Source organism: Periplaneta americana, chromosome 11 (assembly GCF_040183065.1).
Source record: "Periplaneta americana isolate PAMFEO1 chromosome 11, P.americana_PAMFEO1_priV1, whole genome shotgun sequence".
Classification (NCBI taxonomy): domain Eukaryota; kingdom Metazoa; phylum Arthropoda; class Insecta; order Blattodea; family Blattidae; genus Periplaneta; species Periplaneta americana.
Window position 1 is genome coordinate 171210446 of NC_091127.1, and position 26587 is coordinate 171237032.

The following is a 26587-nucleotide window of genomic DNA, read 5'->3' on the forward strand; positions in this document are numbered from 1 at the left end:
AGATAAGTTTGTGAATAATAATAGCAAATAGTTGGTTTTTATTTTCAGTCAATCACTTATCAGGTTAAGGCAGCAGAAATAGATTCTGTTACATTACAATATATTAATAAGCATCACGAATATTTTCGACTTTTTTATGCACGTCATCTTCAGGTGATATATTACTAACAAACAAGTACAATTGAACGTAGGTGAAAAATATAAAAATACAAAACACATATAAAACATAACAGAACCATATTTACTGGAATGTTTTTTATCTGAATGTTATTTTAATACTATGTACGCTATTTAACCCCTTAAAAAGCAAGCAGGGTAAAACTTTTACTTGTGTTTTATATGTATCTTTATATTTTTCACCTACGTTCAATTGTACTTGTTTGTTAGTAATATATCACCTAAAGATGACCTGCATAAAAAAGTCGAAAATATTCGTGATGCTTATTAACATATTGTACTTTGACGTAACAGAATCTATTTCTGCTGCTTTAACCTGATAAGTGATTGACTGAAAATAAAAAAGAACTATTTGATTTTATTAATTTTAATTGTTGCAAAGAATTATTACCATTATTACATTATATCACAGTCTAGTATATACAGTCACGGAGCATGAGTTGTGAGGGTGCTAGGAACAATTGACAGTGCCGGTACTATTTCACATTGTCTGTAATGAGATGATATTAGCGATCCTAGTGGTTAGCAACTACCTATGGATGCATATTTACTACATATTGACCTTCGTGACTGTATGTACTAGACTGTGATTATATTATGAAAAAAATTGTAGTGTACGTATTATTAAACCATTACTGTAGGAGAGTTGTTACTGCACAATTGTAATACACAAGACAGATAAAACAGAAAATTATACAAAAACTATTGAGTACCGGTATGACATATCTTATTTGTCATGAAAACATATTCGGTGTTAGAAATGGCCTGTCATGCTAAGAATTCCACACATTAATTCATTTTCTCCTAAATGAAGTTGTCTGATAAACTATTATGTATCTTCGAGCTAATTCAAAATTTTAAAGCAAGGGATGTAGAAGTCTTAGATTTTCATGTATTTATGTGTGTGTGTGTGTCAACCATAACAAATGGCTTCATTTCAATGAAATTAATACAGCACATTGTGCTATTTCGAATATACCAATCCTATTTATACCAATACTGTATACCTAATATTAACATTTTTAAGCTGAAGTAAAACAAACTTTTACTTTCTATCTAGTGAAAGACTTTCAATGTTTATTGAAACCAGTTCCTTAGAAAAAAAAAGTTAATAAAATATTCATGTTAATCGAGCGAAATCAAATGAAATTTTACATTAAATTGGTTTATCTAGATTCACAACATACTACTTAAATTTTCAAGGCGAAATATCAGACACAGTTTCTGCATGGCATCCATGATATAGTGTGCAAGGTTGTTTACCATTTGGTTACCTTCATATAGTCGCATTGTTAGAAGAATGGAAAGCTATCCCCAGGATATCATCTTTAGGCTCATCAGAAGCATGCCACGATGGTGTCATCCATGCCACAGGTGACAACAAATGTTACGAAAAGTGATCAACAACTTCTTTGTTCTTTATTTGCATTTTGTTTTTACCACTATTATTCCGTTGAGACAATAAACAGTTCCTTTTGTTTTTGAATTATTGGTTTTTATGTAACGGAATGAACACATTTTCAAGTTTGTGCAATCAGCTTTCAAAAATAAATTCAAAGGAAAATTATATTTTTATTTGTCAGTAGGATATGATATGATATGATATTATAGAATATATATTATATTATGTATTATTATAAATATAAATATATTTCGTATTTTCAAGATTTCCATAAAAATAGAATAGTAATTTATTTATTAAGGGCGTAATGAAGGTGTTTATACCGAAGACAATGGTGTTACACTCTAGAGATTTTAATAGGAAAAGGAGCATCTTCTGCCGACTTCTGGAAAAAAGAACTAAGGAAGAAACTAGTGAAGTGCTTTGTGTGGAGTGCTACATTATATAGGCAGAAACACGGACATTACGACGAAGTAAAGAGAAACGACTGGAAGTATTTGAAATGTGGATATGGAGAAGAACGTGGCTTGCGAAGTGGACAAACAAAATAAGAAATGAAGCTGTGCTAGAAATTGTGGGTGAAGAAAGAATAATGCTGAAACTGATCAGACAGAGGAAAAGGAATTGGCTGGGTCACTGCTAAGAAGAAACTGCGTACAGGATGCAGTTTTCAGCATTCGTGGTATCAAAATAGTGGTTTTAGTCATGCTGTCTGTATGTCTGTGCACAATAATAATTTCTCCTACATTAATGACCAAATTTTGTTAATATCTGACATTTATATTTATCCAGTAGTTATGTATATAAAATAGAATAATGTTAAATAAAAAATTAATGGAACTTATCTGAAATAAAAAAAAAACATAATGGTAAATCTGTCGGAATCTTATTGTAATGATTTTCTTCGTGATTTTTTGCACTGAGCAGAATAAAGTGGCAAGTCAAACAGTGAAAGAAAACAAGACATTTATAAGAATAGGCTATTTAATTATTACATGCACAATTATTTATCTTTAATCACTATTTCAGCTTAAGAATTTATCTCCTGCAGTCATATCACTGCAAATTAATACAGAAATCTTTGCAAAGGATTATTAACCACTAGATAAAAACTCTCTTTGTTATACATCAGTGAATTGTTTACCTGTACAAAAGGAAAGTCTTATAAAAAAAATGACAACAATGCTTAAGAAAAAAAAATGCTTAGGATATGATTATATATATTATATATTAACACTAAATTATTATATTACCTTTAATTCGATTTTTTAAAATAGAAGGTTAGTATTGAAAATGGTTACAATAATGAATATTATTTATTAGAATGTATTCGAAATTAATGATATGAATCAACCTGAACAGTACAATTTATACATGAAGTCAAATGCCTTATACTGGAGATTATCAAGAATTTATTTCGTATGCATTCCAAATGACGGAAGTCTAGGTATATTTTTATTTAAGTGCATAATAAATAATTTAATTTACGTATGTCTTCTGAACAATGTGGCTCATGTATCTAGCTTAAAAGGTGCAATACAGAATGAGAAATTTGTAGGTTATGGTATGTTTGTATAAAAAAATGTCCAATTTTATTCATGTAATTTATTCGGAATAAAGAACTGTTGATGAAGGGACAAAAAAAAAAAATCCATAAACTATTATTTAAAAAAATTCAACCTGAAAAAAATTAAAATTTTTGTAGGCTATGTTCAAATGTAGTGATTATAACACACTAATTACATCTGTCTGAAAAAGTGAGGTAATTTTCGAAAGTTTAAGTACTGTACTGTTTTAACAAATATTAATGCTTAAGGGTCGAATTCATAGTCGTCACTTATAAAATGAGGAAACACTAAAGTAAAGAGCATTTCCTTAGCACTTATTTCAGATCGTATTGCAGAGACGCTACTCATTCATATGCCCTGAGCATTCCCTTGACATCGAAAGAAATATGGCAACATGGCTAGACGTGAGCACCTTCCTACATTCGATTGTTTTCCAGCGCCTTCAAATTGTTAAATTGGCATTATTGTCATACATAAATACAGAAGTAAATATTATAGAGCTAAAAATTATACAAGATGTCCAGAAAGCATTTTACAGAAAGAAAGAAGTGAGCTAAGATAAGTAGTTATGAAATATGGAGATATCGTCGAAAGTAAAAAAAAAAAAAAAAAAAAAAAAAACTGATAATTGTTCTCTCCAAAAGAAGAAATTGACATGGAACAAAATTGCAGTTGAGTTTAATGCAAACTCCGGAAATATTCCTGTAAGTATATCATTTTCATTTTAATTACAAAACTCAATAAATTAAATTAAATCATAATCATCATCTACTGTATACCGAATCAGCTGATTACAATGCATATGAGGAAACACTTGAGTAAACTGACAAGCTACCTTATTTGAATAAGTGTTCATTTCAGTGGGATTTATGAATTGGAAATTATTATAAGCAAGTGCTTAAGTGTTTCCTTACGATAAGTGTTGACTATGAATTCGGCCCTTAGTCCTGTATTCTATAAATGTGCATTCTTTGTTCTTAACTTCTACAATAAACTGTCTAGCCTTTATTAATCAGTTAATCTTTTAGTACTTTGATTTTCATTGCATTTGTAAATTTAATATTAATTTTAATTATAATTGTAATTGTATTCTTAATATTGTAGTTGCAGAGGGGAAGAGAAGGCCTGATGGCTTTATCTCTACCAGGTTAAATAAATAAATAAATAAATAAATAAATAAATAAATAAATACCGGTAAGTAAATAAATAAAGATAGATCGTTAGACAGTATAGAACGTTTATTCGACAGTTACTATATCTTGAAAAAAAAAAAAAAAAGATGACTTTATGGGATATTATTATAAAAATAATTACTGATAAATCAGTGAAATTTGACGTGTTGAAGTTTACGCTGGTTCTAATAATAATAATAATAATAATAATAATAATAATAATAATAATAATGATACAGGTACAAATGTGCATGTAATTTGTGGACACCACAATGAAGAGATGAGTGATGCAATTCTATCCATGATTGTTTCTTAATAGTACTTAGAAACTTTTAAAAGTATTTACATTTATTATCTTGAAACACAGAATATTTTAAACTAATTAATTTCTGAAACCAAATCTAAACACGGCTGATGTGTTATAAAACTCATAGCATAAATTCTGTTTAAATTACTTGCAGTTTCTGTTACAGTTGGAACAGATGCATTATATGTAGGACCCACCCCGAGTATTCCATAGTATCGATTATATATTGCATATTTTCGATTATTATATCAAGTATGCCATCTTAACAATACTAAATACATAGAACTATAAACATGTATAATTTAATACTACTAGGTTCAAAAAGTTCCCGGAATTTTACTACCATTTTTCGTATTAATATATAACAAGGGATATTATACATTTGTTTTGTTGGTAACATTCATGATGTCATTTCCTTAAAGTTTGTTGATAATGGCAATTATTGGTTTTGAGTTGTAGGCATTTGTTTATCATAGTGTTTTGTTTGTTCGTCGCATTTTGTAATTATGTCCACAGAGCAAAGTACAAACATCAAGTTCTGTGTTTTGCTGGGGACATGATCAGTATGGCTGATGAAGATGGTGATTTCTTAAACAAAATGAAACTGGTGCTACTTGTACGACCCAGTCCCTAAACGACAGTCATCTGAGTGGAAATCGGAAACATCTCCTCGGAAGCAAAAATTTCCTAGGGACACTTCCAAAGGCAAAGTTATTTTAAATGTTATGTTTTATTTAACGACGCTCGCAACTGCAGAGGTTATATCAGCATCGCCGGATGTGCCGGAATTTTGTCACGCAGGAGTTCTTTCACATGCCAGTAAATCTACTGACATGAGCCTGTCGCATTTAAGCACACTTAAAGCAAAGTTATTTTGGAAGTTTTCTTCGACTCTCAGGGTCTCATGCACCATGAGTTCATTCCAGAAGGTCGTACTGTAACGAAAGAATTGTACGTAGAAACCCTCCGTCGTCTCTGGGACGCAGTGAGAAGGAAACGTCCAGAAAAGTGGGTAGAAAACAACTGGTTCCTTATGCATGACAATGCACCTGCTCATCGCGCAATTATTGTAAAGAATTTTCTTGCCAGGCACAACATAACTGCTTTGGATCACTCACCATACTCTCCTGATCTCTCACCACCTGATTACTTTCTGTTTCCCCGTCTGAAAAGTCATCTGAAAGGACGGAGATTCAATGCTGAAGAGGTTATCGCAAACGCGACGAGAGCACTAAGACGGGTTTCACAAAATGGCTTCCAGGCCTGCTTCCAGGAACTCTACACGCGTTGGCAAAAGTGTGTTGTTGCGGAAGGCAACTATTTTGAAGGGAATGCTGTAGAATAGTGTTTAAGGTACGTTGTTTCTATGATGCTAGCAAATTCCGGGAACTTTTTGAACCTAGTATGTAAAACCAACAATAATGATATTAAGCTCATATTAGTCACCTTTGTTATACAATATATTACATTTTATTCAAAATAAAGTTAAAGAAACAAACCAAAGCTAAACTTTAAACACAGTAACATTAAACTTTCAAACAATACAATATTGGTATTAATACAACAATAAAATTAAGTTCATATTAGTCATCTTTATAATATATTATAAAATACTAATTCTACTCAATTTATACTACATTTTTGGTCCAGGGAAAATACTAGTCATTCACAAAAACACATTTTTACTAGTATTTTCCGTGCACCAAAGAATTAAAAACAAAATTGGTGTAAAATTAGCATTTTACCATGGACTTCACTGGAGATGTTCCATTTCATCTTCTCCGTTATCCGAGTGATTTCACAAAGTTCTACGATACGGCGTTCCTGTGTCTATCATTTAATACCTTGTAATTTCCAATGACATCTCCACAGGAGTTCATCTCGTTTACTTTTAAATTTCTTCAGTCTCATCCCAGGATTGCATGTTTCGCAAAACATTTCACTCCTAGGTAAACCACATTTGCATAAAAAAAAACGATAAACATAGCCAACATGTCTTTATTCATATAAAGCTACTAAAAAGTTTACAACTTATTTATAATTCCGTAATTTCCATTTCGAGGCTACATTTTAAATCAAGAGGGAGAATTTGATACACTTCTTTTTTATATTTAACTATAGCATTCGAAATTGCAGCCATGATTATGATCAAACTAATTTACAACAAACTCATCTACCTATTTACAACAATATTGATTGGTTGGCAACATAATGAAAACAATATATATCGATCATTTAATTGATCGAAACGCAACTTCCGTTGACCTATTTTTGTGGCTTTGCATACTTTTATATTTAGAGTGGGTCCTATAATGCATCTGTTCCCTCTAAACTTCAGAAAAACCATGGTATGTTTGTACACAAGACATACCTGCACAAGACATGACTGTAGGAACACATTGTAGATCTCAATGGATGATGTACTGAGAATGTGCAGTGTCATTGTGTTGTGTGTTGCTTACCTGTTTGTCTATTGTGTTCTGCAGCTCGAGAACTCGTGCCACATCTGAGTCAGGCTCGATGGCACCATTAGACAGACGCTGCGTGCAAGAAACAAGGCACAATGTCACACTCATTACAACACTCCAGGCATACACGAGAAATTAAAAACATAAGTTTACAAAAATTACTACTCAATAATAATAATAACAATCCAGCCAATTCAGTAACAAGACTAAAATAAAATAAATAATACATGAATTTTTGCATCGTAATCTCAATACTTGCCTTTAATGTAATATAATGTGAATTATAAGCTGAATACTGGTACTGTATGCAATTTAATGAGCATTGTATACAATGAAGGATCGTATTACTGAGCTTAAATTGTGTAAAAATTGTTACATTTAGAGTTTATGGTTTTGAGTATGTTTAGATTTATTACATTTATTATTCTTTTATAATTCTGTTAACTTATGGTATCTTAATTTTATAATGTTAGGGATATTACATAGATACGATACTAAAATTAATAATTGATTAAATGGCGATCTTACTCGTGTTAATTGTGTAAGCATGTGCGGTTTACAGCTGTTTCGGTGCTTCTTCACACCATCCTCAGAGCCTACTAGATCTCGGCGTCATCTCGAACTTCGCTGCCTGTTGCGTGGGTGCGTTCGATTGTTGAAAAGTGTTTAAACGTGGTGTCAAGTAGTGTGTGTTCTGAAATTGATCTGTGTGTTGAGAATTTGATCAGGGTGTGTTTTAGTGTGTCTGTATATTTCATATTGTTCTAGTGTGTTGAGTTTTTGGTTTTTGGGTTGTATGTGTAGGATTTCCATGTCTGTATTTATGTTATTGTATGTGTGGTTAGCATTAGTTATGTGTTCGGCATATGTAGATGTATTGTGTCCTCTGGTTATTGCTTTAATGTGTTGTTTGTATCGAGTTTGGAATGATCTGCCTGTCTGTCCAATGTAGAAACTGTCGCAACTATTGCTTGTGAGTTTGTATACGCCTGTGTGGTTGTATTTATTTGTTTGTGTTGTTTGTGTGTTTAGATGTCTTTGTAGTGTGTTTTCTGTTCTGGAAGCCGCACATGCTTACACAATTAACACGAGTAAGATCGCCATTTAATCAATTATTTATATTCAAGTGTTAAAAGTAGTGTATGAAAGATTTAACATGGACTAAAATTAATGTTAATTTAAGGAATCTCACTGAGTTAACTGCAGTTTGCATTATGAATGTAATATCAGTATGTATTAATAAGAGGGGAAAATCAAGCCTGAAATATTACTAACATGTTATAAAAAGAATTAGTATTGGTTAAACTAGCGCACAGTTAGTTCTGGTGATTTCGGAATTGAAAATCCGCCATTACATTAGGTACCTTAGCGTGAATCTTTCTTCATGTCACCAAAGTTATGTTGGTATGATTGAGGAAAGAGCTCTAAACATTTGAAGGTGTATAAGCGGAGTACGAGTAGCTAACTCTGCGCTAGTTTAGCCTTATTATGGAAGAAATGTATAACTGTTGATTCCACATAATTTGATACGTATGTGAAACAAAACATTTCTCTCAATATGACGTTGCATAATATTGAAACAGTCTTAATTTACGAAAATCTTTAACATGATGCCCTATATACTTATTTTTTAAATCTTAAATTGAATTACGTACTATGTACAATATGTAATACATCTAAAAAAATAACCTGAAGTGATTATGCCATGAAATTTTACTTTTGCTGTACCTCATTTTGTGTAAAGTATATAGTAGAACTTCGATTATTGTTGTTTGGGCCTAAACTAATTACTGTCTACCATTTACTGCCCTTAAATTCAACGTCGCAAATTTCTAGCGCAATAATTAACAATAGATCCCTATTAGAAACAACAACAACCAAATTTCTTGGCTTAAAAATCGATAATGTGTTAAATTGGAAAAATCGACCGACTCAAAAGCCATCACTTCAAACCTACTTTCGTAACAACGCAGTTTCTTTCTGGACATGGGAAATTTGGAACTTACTTCGACAGATTCAACATTCCAGCAGACATCGACTCTACATGCTCCTGCCGCGAAGACCTTCACAGTGTGAAACACCTTCTATTTGACTGTCCTATTAGGCTATTATTAAAGTAAAGAGATTTCAAATAAAGACACATCTTCTGGATTGCAACACCGAATACAGGACTCCACTATGTGAAGTGATCAAAAATCCCTGTTGCTACTTATAGATTTGTTAAACTTTATCTTTAAAAGACTGTAGAGATATATTTCACCATTATCTGTGTACAAAAATAAGTAGTATGCCGTATAACAAAACTAAAACCTTAGCATACTGCTTGGTGAATTAGGGTTCTTTTCCACGGATATTTAATAATAATAATAATAATAATAATAATAATAATAATAATATTAATAATAAGTGCAAATATGAAGAATTTAATGAAGAACGAAATAAGTTTGTAAGGTGTCTAAAAGTGAATACATGTAATAGGCAAATCCATATTCTGAAATATTACATTTAACCTATCAAGAAAATAAAAATAATACGTTCTAGTTTCAATGTTCATGGACTATGTCGACATTAGACAATACTTTTGGGTCAATATGTCAAAAAAGAATATTTTACCGAGATAAGCTAATAGCTTCAACATACAGTATACTGGTAGTATTATTCCAGATAAGCAAAATAATGCGTGAGTAGGCCTATCTCATTTTTACATTTGGATGCACTCTTATAGTATACAGTCGGATATGCAGAAACACGATATGACGTCTGGAATTTATATGGACCATCAGTAATAGATACCTTACTATAATAATACCGGACAGCTGTATACTAGCAGCATTGGCGTGAGTGCGAAATATCGCGGACCTGACATCTAGCGTCCACATATACAAATATTAACATAGCGAGATTCGGACTATTGTTTAAAACGTGAGTTACTAATGTGGAATTATATATGAAACACTTAAAAAACGTTGAATAATATTTAATGTAAAATTACTATCTTATATCAAAGCTGCATAGGCCCTATTATGAGAAATATTGTATACTTCATATTACTTTCCGTAATTAATTGTTATATATTTTCTCTTTGCTTTAGTGAGACAAAATCAATTCTGACATTAAGAATGAATGTACAATAATGCTTTATATACACATTGCTGAGAACTGCAAAGATAAAATTGATAGTAATTTGATGCTTGTAATAATTAGTGAAGGCATGTGGACAACAATAAAACATAATTTGATAAAACCTTAAAATTTCCGATACATCATAACTTCTATTCATTTATTAGGTCTAAATAAAAAGGCTATTTGCATTTTTCTATCGACACAAAGACGAAGGAATTAGGCCTACTAAAGAATGTTGTTGGCTCACGTTTTATGTTCCTTCGGAAATCGAAAGTACGATTTGGAGCAATTTGTAATGCTGTAATTTTGTAGCAATTATAAACAGCATATATATATCCTGACATTTTAACACAGCACTAATTAATAAAACTATTAACTACCCCAGCAACAATATACACTGCAGTTGATTACAGCTTGTTTCACGAGTATCACCATACCGGCCGCCTAGGTAGCAGCACCAGCGTCGTTCGCAAGTAAAATTGCTAGCTGTTCGGTAATTATAGTAAGGTATTTGCCACTACAACATACCTACACTTTCAGACGAAAATCCTCCCTTTGGCATATGTTACAACTCGATTCACATTGCTTAACATAAACAGAATACATTAATATTAAATCTACCATTTAAAATGCCTTTTTGAGCATGTATATGAATGTTCTGTCTACATCGAGATGATTTTTTTTTTTACAACTCTGCATAGGAATGAATTAACAACGATAATCGAAGTTCTGTTGTATTTAAAACGATATCAAATATTAAATTCTAGATTAAAACGTTTACTGTTTGTTAACTTTCTTTAAAAAGATATGAGGACAATAGTTATTTCACGATTATAACTGATATGTCAGTGAAGTAAATAATACATTTATTTAGTGTAGTTCGTATTTGATAGTGCTCACTACAAACAATATGCATAAATGTTTAAGCTTCACTTGAATTGACAAGAAACATTTGTGTAAGATGTCAAACTCACACAGCATATATAATTATTTTATACTTATGTACATTCATACATGGAAACATTCACGAACAAACTTGCATACACGTAATCATTCATGCGCATTACAATTTCATTTCCTTCAAATAAATGCACAAATCAGTTGATTCAAGTATACTTGTCATGCAACCTTTAATTATAATTAAAATAATAACTTACACTTCATAGTATACTTAACTATACATGACAGAAATACAATTAATATGTCTTGGACAGAAAATAAAATGAAGAGCGATACTACATATATTCAATTGTTTGAACGTCGAACTGCATTGCTATAGTTTCTGCTTCCTTGTCAAATTGGTCACGATCTTGCAGTATTTTTTCCATCACTTTAAGTCAAGATCAGGCTTCCGAGACTTTGGACCCGATACAATAAGTTTACTGTGCATGCATTATAGGCTGTTGAATCGCTGCAGGTAGATAGAGATGTGTTGAGATAACAACGTTGCTATTTAGAGTAGAGTACGGTAGTATTGGGAAACACACACATATGGACATTCTGAAAGTAAATATACATTACACAATGACAATGTCAAAAGAATGTGAAAAGCATTTATTCTCCTGTCTTTTATAAGCATTTGTGTTTAATTATACACAGTGTTAATGGTGGAAATAAGCATGTAGCAATTTTAATTTTTTCATTTATCCTATTGGTCGTCTTTAGGAAGTGCAGTTACAGTACCGAATTGCAATGTACCTACTACAAGATACATTCTCAGTGTCTCAAACGTAAATCTTTTTCGGTTATCTGCCAAAGTTTGTACTGTGGAAAGCTGCTCTCTACGACGCATGACGTGATAGGAGCAAAACGAAAACAACCTAACATCATTGCAGTCTCTAAGAGACAGTCCTTTATTCTCGGGTGACTCTATGTCCACTATTTGCTGTTTATGTTACACAATGTTCCATATCCGTTATTTTTACATAAAATTGATTTCCACTTCTGTTTTACACGTTCAGTAACCGGTGTACTTGGTGTCTCATTAATACTCTGCATCATTTTCTAAATTAATTTGAGGACTTCCGGCATCTCTTGCTCTGACTTCTCTAACCGTGTAATAATTTCAGAGTTTGTATGAAAACCAAATGATTCGTCAGAACCTTCAAATCCAGAGCGTTTTCCTTTGCGTATTTGTTGGCATTCATTCTACAGTACCCCTTTCCACTGTACGCTTTACCACTATACTCAGTACGCCGTTATGCGGATTTCCCACTGAACTGCTCTATCGGGTCCGAAGTCTCGAAGCCTGGTCCAGATACATAGTAAGTCAGCAAAAATCTAAACAGGAAAACGACCGTGACAGTAATAAATTTAGGATATTCCAGAAGCAGGTTTAGAAACTTAATTTTATAACGTACTATGAGATAAACAGTACGAATTAAATATTAATTATGGGAATGTATTAATATGCTAGAAGTGTTCTTACAACCGTAAATAATTAACTAACAAGATATTTATTATTAATGTACAAATACTGTACTTTTCTATTTTAATCACGTATGACCATTGTATTTCGTTCTTAAATAGTTCATAATGAAGGTATATTTAATTTACGAAAATCAATTTCAATTACTAATGGTACCTTATTTGAATACGATATTAATGTGAATTCAATACTGGTACCGGTATATATTTTTTACATAGAACTGAATAATATAGGCTAACTGTACATTAAACAGTCTAACATTGGGAGAAGTGGGAAATATTTCGCGTTTTTAATTCTCTCAAGCTGATCCCAGTTACAGTTGTATTACTTGAAATTAGTATAATATGGTAGCACCTGAAACACAAATTGGAAGTAAAACGTTCATGCAATGAATGAAATCCAAGAAGGATGCAACATCTGCTACTGCAAAAACAAGTGTCATCAATTCTTCAATTTCTTACCTTTTCAAATTAGAATGTACCAAGTACCAGTAATATTAAACTATTTCCATTTTTTCTCTAGCCTTCTATATGCGAGAAAGTAAGATATAAAGAGATTCAGTACAAGATCATTTATGTACGTACACAGTAGAAATGAACAACGATCGAGAAAGCAAGACTAACAGCGCCCGCAAAGCCGAAAACCCGCACGACAATGTTCTATACGTCGCATCGTTGACGTAAAGACTGCTTGTGAGTATTTCGAGACGCCGAGATTGATCATTCCCGAAGTCCCGAACGTCACCTGGGAGGTCACCGTACAAACTGCAGTTATTGCAAGCATTGCATCCTGACGACCACAACAAAAGGTACGAATTTTGCATTAGCATACTAGATGATATGGAAGAAGACAATTTTTCTGAACGATTAATCTTTTCCGATGAATCCACTTTTCATCTTCCCGGTAAAGTTAATCGCCATAACGTTAGAATTTGCGCAAGTGAAAATGCTATGTAAGTTATTTAACATGAAAGAGATTCACCGAAGATTAACGTATTCTGTGCCATATCGTAAACAAAGTTTATGGACCTTTCTTCTTCATGGAAAAAACTGTGACAGGAATAACCTATCTAGACATGTATATTATTATAATGTACCGAAGTACATATGATATTAAATCACGAAATGACTAGTGACTAGTTGGCCGGGATCCGACGGAATAAGCGCCGTCTTAAATCACGAAATGATTTACGCATATCATGCATATTATTATAATAATGATTTACGCATATCATGTATATTATTATAATAATATACATGATATGCGTAAATAATTTCGTGATTTAAGACGGCGCTTATTCCGTCGGATCCCGGCCAACTAGTCACTCATTACGAGTGCACCTCAGCACATGTGTGGACTTCGGTCCTAGGTTCATAGATATCTATGACGTAGTGCAGAGAGCGGCCACCAGAGGGAATCCAAGAGTTGGAACTTAAAACTGAGACGATTCTTCCGACGCCGGAGTGGAATCCGGTGTGGCTTAGTGGATAAAGCGTCAGCACGTAGAGCTGAAAACCCGGGTTCAAATCCCGGCGCCGGAGAGAATTTTTCTCCGTTCCATTACTCTTTCATCCTATCTAGACATGCTTCAAAACTGGTTATTTCCTCAACTTGAAGATGATTCAGATGACTTCATCTTCATTCAAGATAGTGCCCCGCTTCATTTCTCTAACCACGTCTGACGTTACCTGAATGACACCATTCCAGGACGTTGGATTGGAAGAGGAGGAGGAGATCAACTTCATCGTCGGTGGCCTCCCAGGTCTCCAGAGCTCACTCCTTGTGATTTTTATTTGTGGGTTTACGTAAAAGACCGTGTTTTTATCCCCTCTATGCCTCACAGTGGCCTTAACACTGCAATCAACAGCGCCGATGCGGCCGCGCATGGCAAGCAACAGCGCCAATGCGGCCGTGATTGGAACTTCTACCCAGACTGTTCAAAATTTAAACTTTCGTCTGTCCAGGAAGGTTGCAATTGTGTTTCTATCTTTTGTAGTTTGGAAGAAATAAATATTTGAAATCTGCTCCTTCTTTTTGAATAACCCTGTATATGTGATTTTTCTTTCTTCTAATTTCCTGTTGGGTCAATTTATTTTGGTGCATTCACCGGTGCGTCAATCGTCCATGAGTCAAATTGCATTTGGGTGAATATTCTTTGTGTGAATTCGCACTGAACCGTTTATAACAATGTACATAACAAGAGACTTTCTACTAAGATTACGAAGGTACACACTTTGATAAAAGGTAAAAGGTAAAGGTATTCCCGTAACATGCCATGAAGGCACTTGGGGGGCATGGAGGTAGAGCCCCATGCTTCCATGACCTCGGCACTAGAATGAGGTGGTGTGGTCGGCACCACGCTCTGACCGCCTTTTACCCCCGGGAAAGACCCGGTACTCAATTTTATAGGAGGCTGAGTGAACCTCGGAGCCGTTCTGAAAGTTTGGCAACGAGAAAAAATCCTGTCACCACCTGGGATCGAACACCAGACCTTCCAGTCCGTAGCCAGCTGCTCTGCCAACTGAGCTACCTGGCTGCCCCCTCCTGCTTGTTACTAATTGTAATTACCAACCTAACATGTGAGAAGTACAGGACGAATTACTAGGGAAATGGTCAGTTTCACTAGTATTGCGTCTCAAGTGTTGCCATATAGAGGTAAGTATGTAATGATTCTTATGCTTGTGGCTGCAAACTAAAACTACGCGTTTATCACCTTATCTTATACATCTCACAGAAGCCAACAAAACAAGAGAAAATTGTGCCTTCTTTGGTGTAGCTTTTCTGGAGAATTACAAATTTAATTAATATAGTATTTAAGAAAATAGATTATTTGAATGACCCAAAAATAAAAAACACAGAGTGCTTGGAACATAGTCCTCTGAAGTCCTTGAGATAAGTAGCACACGAGACAGGAATTTCTAAAGCACATGCAAGACTGGGAACAAAATTGCTGACAGAATAACAGAAATTCAGGAATTACAGCCACAAAGATTACGATTGTCAGACCTAATTTCTGTAAAATAAATAGCACTTTGATACATACCTAAATTTCTATATTTCTCGTATGTATAGTTATAGTACTTCACTCTGTACATGGGGAAAAAACATGAAATTAACCCAGCGTATAGAATATCTTGAAAATACTACGCTTATAGATTCTATTTACATTTAATTGGCGTTATAACGAACTGAGAATTCATTTTTACTTTACTTATTACCACGACGAAAAATATGATAAGCGGGGGGGGGGGATTCTCCAATAATCTCTTTTTTCAGGGAGAAGGAGAACTATTATTTTGTGGAGAATTTCGAAATACAAAAATCCATAAATAAAGACCAACTCTTGGATCTCCTCTAAAAAGTGTCGTTCGTCCTCGGAATACATCAATGCCATCAAGATGTCTTGCAATGTCACCGCAGTGAGATCTGTCCCTGGCAGAACCTTCAGTACTACCCGTTGTCGCCATCCCGGCTGCAGCGAGACTGAAACACTTGGCCACGTACTGGGGTTCTGTAAGAACTGCGTAACAACAGACACCATCGTGCCCGTACAGCAATTGCCAATCTGCTAAGAAACAGAGGATGGGAAGTACATGAGGAGATTCATTGTGTGTCTGAAGGTGATTCTCACAGAAGAGTGGATATAATTGCCATCAATAGAAGAACCGAGAAAGCGATGGTCTTAGACCCTACGACTTGCTTTGAACGAGACACGAATAAAGCACTGCAGATAAATGATGACAAGCGAGCTAAATATGTACCTTGTCCTTCATACCTCAGTGAAAAATATGGCATTTCGCTTTATAAATGGAATGTTACAGACTTACTATTTGGAGCGAGGGGTTGTTTACCAAAATTTACATGTAATATCCTTAAATCCTTTCAAATTCCCTTTTATGAGGTTCAGAAGATTGTAATGGAAATTCTAAAGCTCTCTTCAAATTTTACACTATCATCTATATGTTAACACGTAAATTTTTATTTTAATGTACAAATCGAATCAGTATTTTGCTCGTTTCATTTCCCTTTATCTTTTATATTTTGTTAATTCCGGATCCCAGTGGTCAACCTCACTTGAGAACGGATGATTTGAAATCTTAGTAGTATTACAATAAAACAAATTATTCCTCTATGTTCTCATGTCATGTTGAAGAAGTGTAAGATCTGCAGAACCTTGTACTACTCTTACCTGTTGAAGGAAATCTAAAGATATGATTAAGATAATACTCCAACCAATCACCCAACTCCTTGCCAGTCTGTTACCTTAGGTAATGGGGTATGTGTGGTGCCTTGGTCCCCACTCTTCAGGTCCTCTGACGAGTCCTGTTGGCCATTTTCTTTCGGTTTGCTGCTCACCGTGTCATCCCCCGTTGGAATGATACGACTCATTTTGTACTGTTGTAACTGTAAGAATCCATGACGTCATGCATAAAATTCTACTTGGGTAGTAAAGAACATTAGTTCTGTGTGACATCTTCAGTCCCATATTATTCGAAGGGTTATTAAGAGCTAACATGCAAGTATTCATTTTACTTAAAACAGTAACATCTTAGCAATAAGAATATTTACTTATAGTAAACAGCCTATTATTACAAGAGAATAGCAACGTAAGTTATTTCATAACACTGGATAGTTGAATCTCTAACAGAAAGATCATGTGATTCAAAATCAGGTTACTAGATTTCCGTAAGATCCTCAATGTCATGAAAACTGCAAAAGATTTTGCCAAATATTTTCTCTTTGTATCATTCACTTTCCCATTAAGATTTTCTGCCATTAAGGGGAGAGGATGGTATTTTTTTGGTGAAAAATGAGTAAATTAAAAAAAAAAAATCCTTTAAAAGTCTCTGTGATATGTGTGGGTATTTGTGCCCTTATCGGGCGTTGAGTCGCCATTTTTAAACTTCCTGCGTTATGGATTTTTAAATCACTCGCCCATTTTTATTGTTGTTTCCGGTAAATTAAATTTTCCAAAAAAAAAAAAAAATTTCTTTAAAATGCCCTTTGATATGTGTGGAATGCATTGCATAACATTTTGTGGGTATTTGTGCCCTTATCGGACGTTGAGTCGCCATTTTTAAACTTACTGCGTTATGAATTTTTAAATCACTCGCCCACTTTTATTGTTATTTCCGGTAAATTAAATTATCAAAACATTTTTTTCTTTAAAATACCCTTTGATATGTGTGGAATGCATTGCACAACATTTTGTGGGTATTTGTGCCCTTATCAGATGTTGAGACGTCATTTTTAAACTTCCTGCGTTATGAATTTTTAAATCACTCGCCCACTTTTATTGTAGTTTCCGGTAAATTAAATTTTCAAAAAAATTTTTTTTTCTTTAAAATACCCTTTGATATGTGTGGAATGCATTGCATAACATTTTGTGGGTATTTGTGCTCTCATCGGACGTTGAGTCGCCATTTTTAAACTTTGTGCGTTATGGATTTTTAAATCACTCGCCCACTTTTATTGTAGTTTCCGGTAAATTAAATTAAAAAAAAATTCTTTAAAATACCCTTTGATATGTGTGGAATGCATTTCATAACATTTGTGGGTATTTGTGCCCTTATCGGATGTTGAGTCGCCATTTTTAAACTTCCTGCGTTATGAATTTTTAAATCGCTCGCCCACTTTTATTGTTGTTTCCGGTAAATTAAATAAATTTTTTTTTTCTTTAAAATATCCTTTGATATGTGTGGAATGCATTGCATAACATTTTGTGGGTATTTGTGCCCTTATATAAGATGTTGAGACGTCATTTTTAAACTTCCTGCGTTATGAATTTTTAAATCACTCGCCCACTTTTATTGTAGTTTCCGATAAATTAAATTTTCAAAAAAAAATTTTTTTCTTTAAAATACCCTTTGATATGTGTGGAATGCATTGCATAACATTATGTGGGTATTTGTGCCCTTATCGGACGTTGAGTCGCCATTTTTAAACCTCGTGCGTTATGGATTTTTAAATCACTCGCCCACTTTTATTGTTGTTTCCGGTAAATTAAATATTTTTTTTTTTCTTTAAAATACCCTTTGATATGTGTGGAATGCATTGCATAACATTTTGTGGGTATTTGTGCCCTTATATAAGATGTTGAGACGTCATTTTTAAACTTCCTGCGTTATGAATTTTTAAATCACTCGCCCACTTTTATTGTAGTTTCCGGTAAATTAAATTTTCAAAAAAAAATTTTTTTTCTTTAAAATGCCCTTTGATATGCGTGGAATGCATTGCATAACATTTTGTGGGTATTTGTGCCCTTATCGGACGTTGAGTCGCCATTTTTAAACTTTATGAATTTTTAAATCACTCGCCCACTTTTATTGTTATTTCAGGTAAATTAAATTTTCAAATTTTTTTTTCTTTAAAATACCCTTTGATATGGGTAACTGGGTTATTTTACGACGCTGTATCAACATCTCAGGTTATTTAGCGTCTGAATGAAATGAAGGTGATAATGCCGGTGAAATGAGTCCGGGGTCCAGCACCGAAAGTTACCCAGCATTGGGTTGAGGGAAAAAACCCCGGAAAAAACCTTAACCAGGTAACTTGCCCCGACCGGGATTCGAACCCGGGCCACCTGGTTTCGCGGCCAGACGCGCTGACCATTACTCCACAGGTGTGGACCTCTTTGATGTGTGGAATGAATTGCATAACATTTTGTGGGTATTTGTGCCCTTATCGGACGTTGAGTCGCCATTTTTAAACTTCCTGCGTTATGGATTTTTAAATCACTCGCCCACTTTTATTGTTGTTTCCGGTAAATTAAATTTTCCAAAAAAAAAAAAATTCCTTTAAAATGCCCTTTGATATGTGTGGGATGCATTGCATAACTTTTGTGGGTATTTGTGCCCTTATCGGACGTTGAGTCGCCATTTTTCAACTTCCTGTGTTATGGATTTTTAAATCACTCGCCCACTTTTATTGTTGTTTCCGGTAAATTAAATTAAAAAAAAAATCTTTAAAATACCCTTTGATATGTATGGAATGCATTGCATAACATTTTGTGGGTAGTTGTGCCCTTATCGGATGTTGAGACGTCATGTTTAAACTTCCTGCGCTATGGATTTTTAAATCACACGCCCGCTTTTATCGGTTTCCAGTAACTTAATTTTTTTTTTTTTTTGCTACATTGCCAGACAAAAATGGATATAATTTCTGAACTATTAAAGATACCTGCTTGAAATTTAGAACACACATTCTTTAGGAAACTTTTCTCTGTAACAGAATTTAGTTAATTGATTTCATTTTAAAAATACGTCCGTTTGTTTGCAAGAAAGGAAATCAGAAAATTGTTATTAAATTTTAATTGTTTATATTACAAACGTAGGGATGAATATCAAAATTCTGTTACAGACAGTTTGTATAACATGCATTTGCAAATACATTGCAAAAAATTGTTTGAATCTATCTTTAAAAACGGTTTAGATATATCGGTTTTAGTACAATCCTGCATTGGGTATATATACATTTTTTCAAATCTGGGACCCCCAATAATTTTTTTTTCAAAATATTTTTATTTGGTTGAGTTGCCACAGCTATGAGCTTTCTACATACAAAAATTAATATTTTACACCAAATAGCAAAAAAGTTAAAAAAAAATACCATCCGCTCCCCTTAAATTCAATTATATCATGCAAGAAAGTTCAGACGAGGAGATCATGAGAAGAATAAAACTGGGATGGAAGAAATTCTAGTCTAGAATCCATCCCTCTCGACAATTCCTAAACCGTCGGCTAAAAATCGATGTTTTGGAGAGCTGCATCTTCCCAGTCATGCTCTATGGAAGCCAAACTTGGTCGTTCCCCAAATGAAAATGTTAAGTGTAAGCCAACACTAGGTGGGGAGGAAAATACTGGACGTCTCCTGAGGAACCAGTAACCAAGAAGTGATGACTGGTCATGATGAGGGATGTCGTAGTCCAAGCTCTACCTACAATTGAAGTGGAGATGGGGTTGTCACGTGCTGAGGCTCGACAAGTCAAGATGGGTCTACGAATCAACTGTATGAGCTATTCCATATGAAATCGATCTGTAAAAACCTCGCATTTTTTATACTCTAATTTTTTCCCCTATTTATATAAGGTGCTGAGGAGAGTGTATTTTAAAAAAATATAGTACTATCGAAAGTCAAACGGTTTTCGTATTATTGAGCGACAAATTTTGCGTATTTTATAAAAACAAGCCTCTTTCAGCGCTCAGAACTCTGGAACCATTTACTGCAGAACATTGAACGGGAGCTCATTTTGAAGCTGACATTTGGTAGGTTATGTTAAGAAGTATTCCTTATTTTTATTGTACACAGAGAGACAGATAATCTGATTTTACTTACTTTTAGGCTTTTTGCCAATTTGTAAAAATGTAAAAAAAAAAAAAAAATTTTGAGAAAAAAGCTTGCATTATTATGAGGGATTCGGCATTATTTGGTTAGTAGTACGGCAATAAGTTTCGAGGGTATTAAATAGATTATTTTCACACGCCTAGACTTGAACGGCGCTGTACCGCATGCACTGGCCGAGAGCTAACGATAAGCAAGCGTTGGGCGTCATATTACTCCTGTGTTTATGAAAACCTGTGATAAAGCTAGCACAGCCATACGCTGCTAGACGAAACATCACGTGTTTATATCTACTGGCCTTGCTTCCCTCGGCTAGCTCCCGCCTCACAGTCAGCTGGTTAGCTCACGCGCGTACTATTTATTTTCTTTATTTGATATTTTCAATACTTTCTTATCAACGTGCCATCAGTAAAAAAATATGTGTTTATTTGTACTTTCAATGCGGAATCTAACTATATATTTTAAAAATATTTTTTCCTTGGCAAAGGCGTCTTAATGAGGAAAAATCTAAATTTCTCCATTTCCATAAAAAGTAAGAAAATATGTTTATATGTCAATATAAACTTTAATTTCTCAGCATCAAAATAAACCATGATTTTGATCATTGGGTGAAAGGGTTTCGGAGCCACAACAGTTTAAAGTTGCTAATTTTATGAAAATACGATAAATTTAAATATTTTTAATTTAAACACTATGAAGTTCTGATGCCTCAAACTTTGCACAAAGCATTGTATCATAGTTCTCTACGTACAAAAAAAGTTTTATTGTATTTAGAAATTGTAAGGTCAATTTTCTCTATATTTCGGTCGATTTGAGACGGAATAGCTCGTATGGAACCACAGAATAGGGGAGAGAGGCCAGGTCAGACCTGCTCAGAGAAACAGCAGAAGTACTATGGTCCAGAACAGTAACACACTGAGAAAATGAGAAGACTGGAGACGTCTACAAGTTCTTGAAACCAAAAAGATGTAATTATGAAGAACCTAGCAAAGGACGTAAAAAAGGGTACTCAAATTGAGTTGCTCAGTACTTGGATTTGCTCTGTGCTTCTTATGGCAATGCATGTGAATACTATGATTATAGCGAATGTAAAGGTTGAAGATGGAATGTAGTGTGAAAACCGAATGCACAAACTGAGAATGGAATTAACAGCAGACAGAAAAGTAAGCACAAATCTCAACGGTTTGGCTCGCTAATTGAGAGTAATCGAGCAACAGTTACAGGAGGGCTTTGCCCTTATGGGATTCCCTTACTCTTATCTCAGTTGCTCTAATCTCCCCTTCTCATCAGGAGACACCATTCGAAGACTTTTCCTGTTCTGATCTGGTGACTCTGAACATTAAATTCAGACATATTTTAGCAGAAATGTCACAACTAATTTCGATAAATATTTCATAACTAATTGAATAGGCACTGTTCTCGTGTATAGGAAAATAATGAGTTGATTTAAAGTATCTCCAGTTTTTGGCATAAAGTGCAGAAAAGGTTTTCAAAAGTGCTATTACATAAAAGAAAATCTACAAATGTTATGCCATTATAGTCTTGTGTGATATAATCGAAAGCAATGAACATGCGAAACCAATATAAATTTGAAAACTTGAAAGTATATTTATTGAAAAACAAATTCATGAGATGTCCTACATGCAAATGTGATTGATTCAGATTCATTCATCGGGGTGAATTCCCAGAGAAATTTAAAATATTCTGATCAAAATGTATCATGTATAAATATATAATAGGATGCGAAACTGCGGCCAGCACCATCTGACGGCAGGGGGCTCAAATAAGATGATCAGCGCCCGACGTCGTAGGTGGTGAACATTAGAACTACGTGTTATGTACGTTACCCAGAGTTCTCTATTTATCCGTTCGTTCGAGACGTTGCTCGAGAAGACAAGATGGCAGGCAGAAACTTGATAACAAGTGGACATAAAGTGATACTACGTGTGTGTATAAGCAGTGTATGTTAAACAGTGATGTTTATGGACGTTGTAAAAATAGTGTTGTTGAATGTATTGTAAAGTAATAGTAATATAATAAATTGAACTATCTAAGTAGTTTTTCCAAACTTTTCCATTCCGCAGTCACTAAATACCCAAAGAATACAATCCAAATTATCTAACCTTTTGCTTTATTTTTTGTCTCTGTTTGGTTATATTTTAATTGGGTACTGTAAAATAGATCGTCTCTTTTATCTTCCTGTTGGCTCCGGTAAGAATTGTCAGTGGAAGATGCTGTGAGGAATAAAAATTGGGTTAGTTTGACAATAGGGAGGGAGGGAATACTTTCTGCATGGTTTAACATTTTCGTCACCAGATGTTCTGCTAAATGCATGGAGTAATTAGTCTTTATTTTCGCTACATGGTGCGCTGCTAGATGTAATAAGTTCTCCTCCGCCCAACAGGTGGCAGCAAGATCAATTTCTACATTAGCGCCTCTAGCATGTGTTAAGGGAAAGTCAGTAAGTTTCGCATCCTATTATATATTTATTCATAACATTATCATGAAGGAAACTAGAATAATCTAATAAAAGTAAAGATATTGATCCTTTGTTGAGACACGCCTACATTATAATAAAATTTCAAGTTACAAAAGATAAGAAAAGTAAAAAAGATGTACTCTTATACGGACTATGGTAAAGCAAGTACTGATCTAATCTATAGTCTAACCTAAACAAAGCTGCTATTAAGTATCAACATCGTAGTAGGAATGTACTTTAACTCAGGCAATATTAGAACTTTAAAGGCTGGAAGGATCATTGTGCTAACCACACGATACCTCCATTCTGGTTAGATGATCGTCCACCTTTGTTTCACTAAGTGGCAGTGAGGTCAGCAGCTAGCTGGTCGATCTGAGTTCTTAAAAGGGCTGCAGCGTCACGAATCATCATCATCATCATCATCATCATCATCATCATCATCATCATCATCATCATCATCATCATCATCATCATCACCATCACCATCACCATCACTATCTTCCTTGCCCGTGTTAGGCCATGTGGCCTGTTATGGTCTCAGTCAATCGTTTCCTTGGCCGTCCCAATTAATTGCCTTCTTCCTCTAGATCCATAGCGTAGTCTATTAGGCCTAAGTTGCTTTGGACGTCTGTGAGTATTCATTCGTTATATATGTTGCAATCATTTTAATCTGTAATTCTGAATGTATACACTAACACTGGCTGCACATGTAATTCATCCAAAATTTCCGAGTTCCATTCTGGTTGAATGATCGTTCAATCTGTTATTATTATTATTATTATTATTATTATTATTATTATTACTACTACTCCTACTACTTAGGTATTCATAAAACCTTTAAATAACAATTTTGTTCAAAGTTACCGTTTTTTCTTTGTAAATGAAAACATATTTTCTTTTATACTGGGACATCATTTATTTTTACTAACATTTTTAATATTAACCTGGCCATACCTTTGGATTAATGGTTCAGAGCCAGAAACATCGTTTGCTACCTCCTTCCACGATTGAAGTTCGATGATACTGGCGTAAAATACAAACAAATCACTTTACTAGTTATAGGAGGGAAGAAAAGTAGTTCATCCATTTACGTAAACTAGGAGATATCGTAATTTTGAGTTCGATAATTTTCATTAGGTTTTTGTTTAATCAAAATACAGTACAGTATTAACAATAAGTGTTTTTACTCACGAACTGAGTTATCCATGCGAACGTATTCATTATGCAGTGTATATTATACTGTCTACAGCACATTAGCGTACAATATAGAGAATGAAGTTAAATTGAAAAATAATCATAATATGGATATTTAAACACATTTTTGAAAATGGTGGCCGTTCATTTAGATACAGTCTTCAGTTCTTTTGTGCATATTATTGCACTATAGACTATTGCATCTAATTCCAATTACCAGTTTCGTTCTTCGTAATTCTATACCTATTATATAAAAGAGTACCTTACGTACTGTAAATTCAATCTTCACTTCTGCCCGACCCGAAAAGATAAAGTTACTCAGACATGCTATCTACTGTCCGTCCAAGTGGTTATGTCGCAGGATCGTAGAAAGGGGGGAAATCACGTGACAGTTAATTACTTTTATTTAAGCTATTTTAAACAGTTGCGGGTGAGGGAAATCGGGATGCGACGTAGGCAAACGGACGTCAGTACCTGTGCGAAAATATGATTCAATATTGAAAGTTCTTTCGTCACTGGAAAACGCGAACATATTTCTGGAACGTACTCTACTCACTAACTCAATACTGTTTTTGTTTAATACGACCTTAAGGCGACTTTGACTGTATACGCTTGGTTCTGTGAGGAGAACAGTTGGAAGTTTACTAGTAAAGGGTGTGGGGGTGAAGTACATTCAAAAACTCAGGTACAACAAAAATTGAAGTAAAAATAAAATGATGTCCCTGTACTAATAAAACTTAATTGAAATGAAATGAAATTCCTGAAAAGAACGGCAAGCTAAACCCGATTGGACACGAAAAGAAACTCGGATATACGTGATGAACTAAAAATCTCATCACTCCTGGATCATTTGGATTGCTACAGGAATAAATGGAAAAACCATATATTCCGGATGGACACTAGCCGAATTCCACGCCAAATTCTTCATTACTTATCCAAAGGAAAGAGATCAATAGGAAGGCCTAACAAAAACTAGTTTGAGAGAGTAACGGGTCAGTAGCAGCTTAACACATGACAGGAAGAAAAATAACTATTTTTTTTCTATTGTTTCGGCGCTATACTTGTTTTTTTGAAAGATGGGACATGACAGTTAAGCGGCCGAGCTTGGAACTACATGCTATGTTGCCAATATGACTACCATGCTGCCAGCTGATGGAAGCTAGCAAATGACGATACGATGGCTGACGTTAAAACATTCATTGACAATTGACGCGAAGGTAAGAAAACAATACAAAAATCGACAGAGAATCAAAGATGAAACGTGCCAATGCTAACATTGTGTGCACAATAAATGTTGGCAAGAGAGCTATTAAGCACTCGCCATGTGGAAACTGTAAGTTTGGCAACTCGACTCTTGTTACCATAGCAACAGCGACTCTTGTTACCATAGCAACAGGCCTACCACGCTATGTGGCATTCAGTTGTTTTTCCGATCGCAACGCTCCTGTCATGTCCCATCTTTCAAAAAAACAAGTATAGTTTGTGTGAGTTTTCTCATCTGAAAACTCAAAAGAATACACTAACATATTTAGAATTTAGAATATGTCATATCTATCAAATTAAAACAATTAAAAATAATGTGTGTTCCGAACCAAAGTTAAGATTAAGCACATAACAAATGACAGTGTGTAAAAAATAAAAGATAGCTTATTTACTTACAACACAAATAACAGAAACATCTATTTTCGAAATTATAATATTTGTGTAGTTGTGGTTGTACTGAAACAAAGAGTGAAGTATGATTTCAAAATGTATGACAACTCACTTCATCTTTGGTTGTTGTGAGGTCCTCCTCTAATGTTGCTACCCTTTCCAGCGCCACTCGTAGTCGCTCTCTAACCTGAAACAAGATAACACATGATTGTATCATATATGTTTTCTGAAAAAAAAAACAGAGTAATTTAATAAGCAATGAACATTTAGGGTGTT

General features: G+C 34.2%; 1 protein-coding gene across 1 annotated transcript in view; it reads right to left on the minus strand.

The window, feature by feature from the left end:
• Positions 1-26587, minus strand: part of Liprin-alpha (PTPRF interacting protein alpha) — a 258468-nt gene that overhangs the window by 125374 nt on the left and 106507 nt on the right. The window contains exons 4-6 of the mRNA XM_069838691.1: positions 26424-26498; positions 16909-17049; positions 7089-7166 (exon numbers count right to left, since the gene is read on the minus strand). Of these exons, the coding sequence (XP_069694792.1) occupies positions 7089-7166; positions 16909-17049; positions 26424-26498 (294 nt within the window). The remainder of the gene's footprint in view (positions 1-7088; positions 7167-16908; positions 17050-26423; positions 26499-26587) is intronic.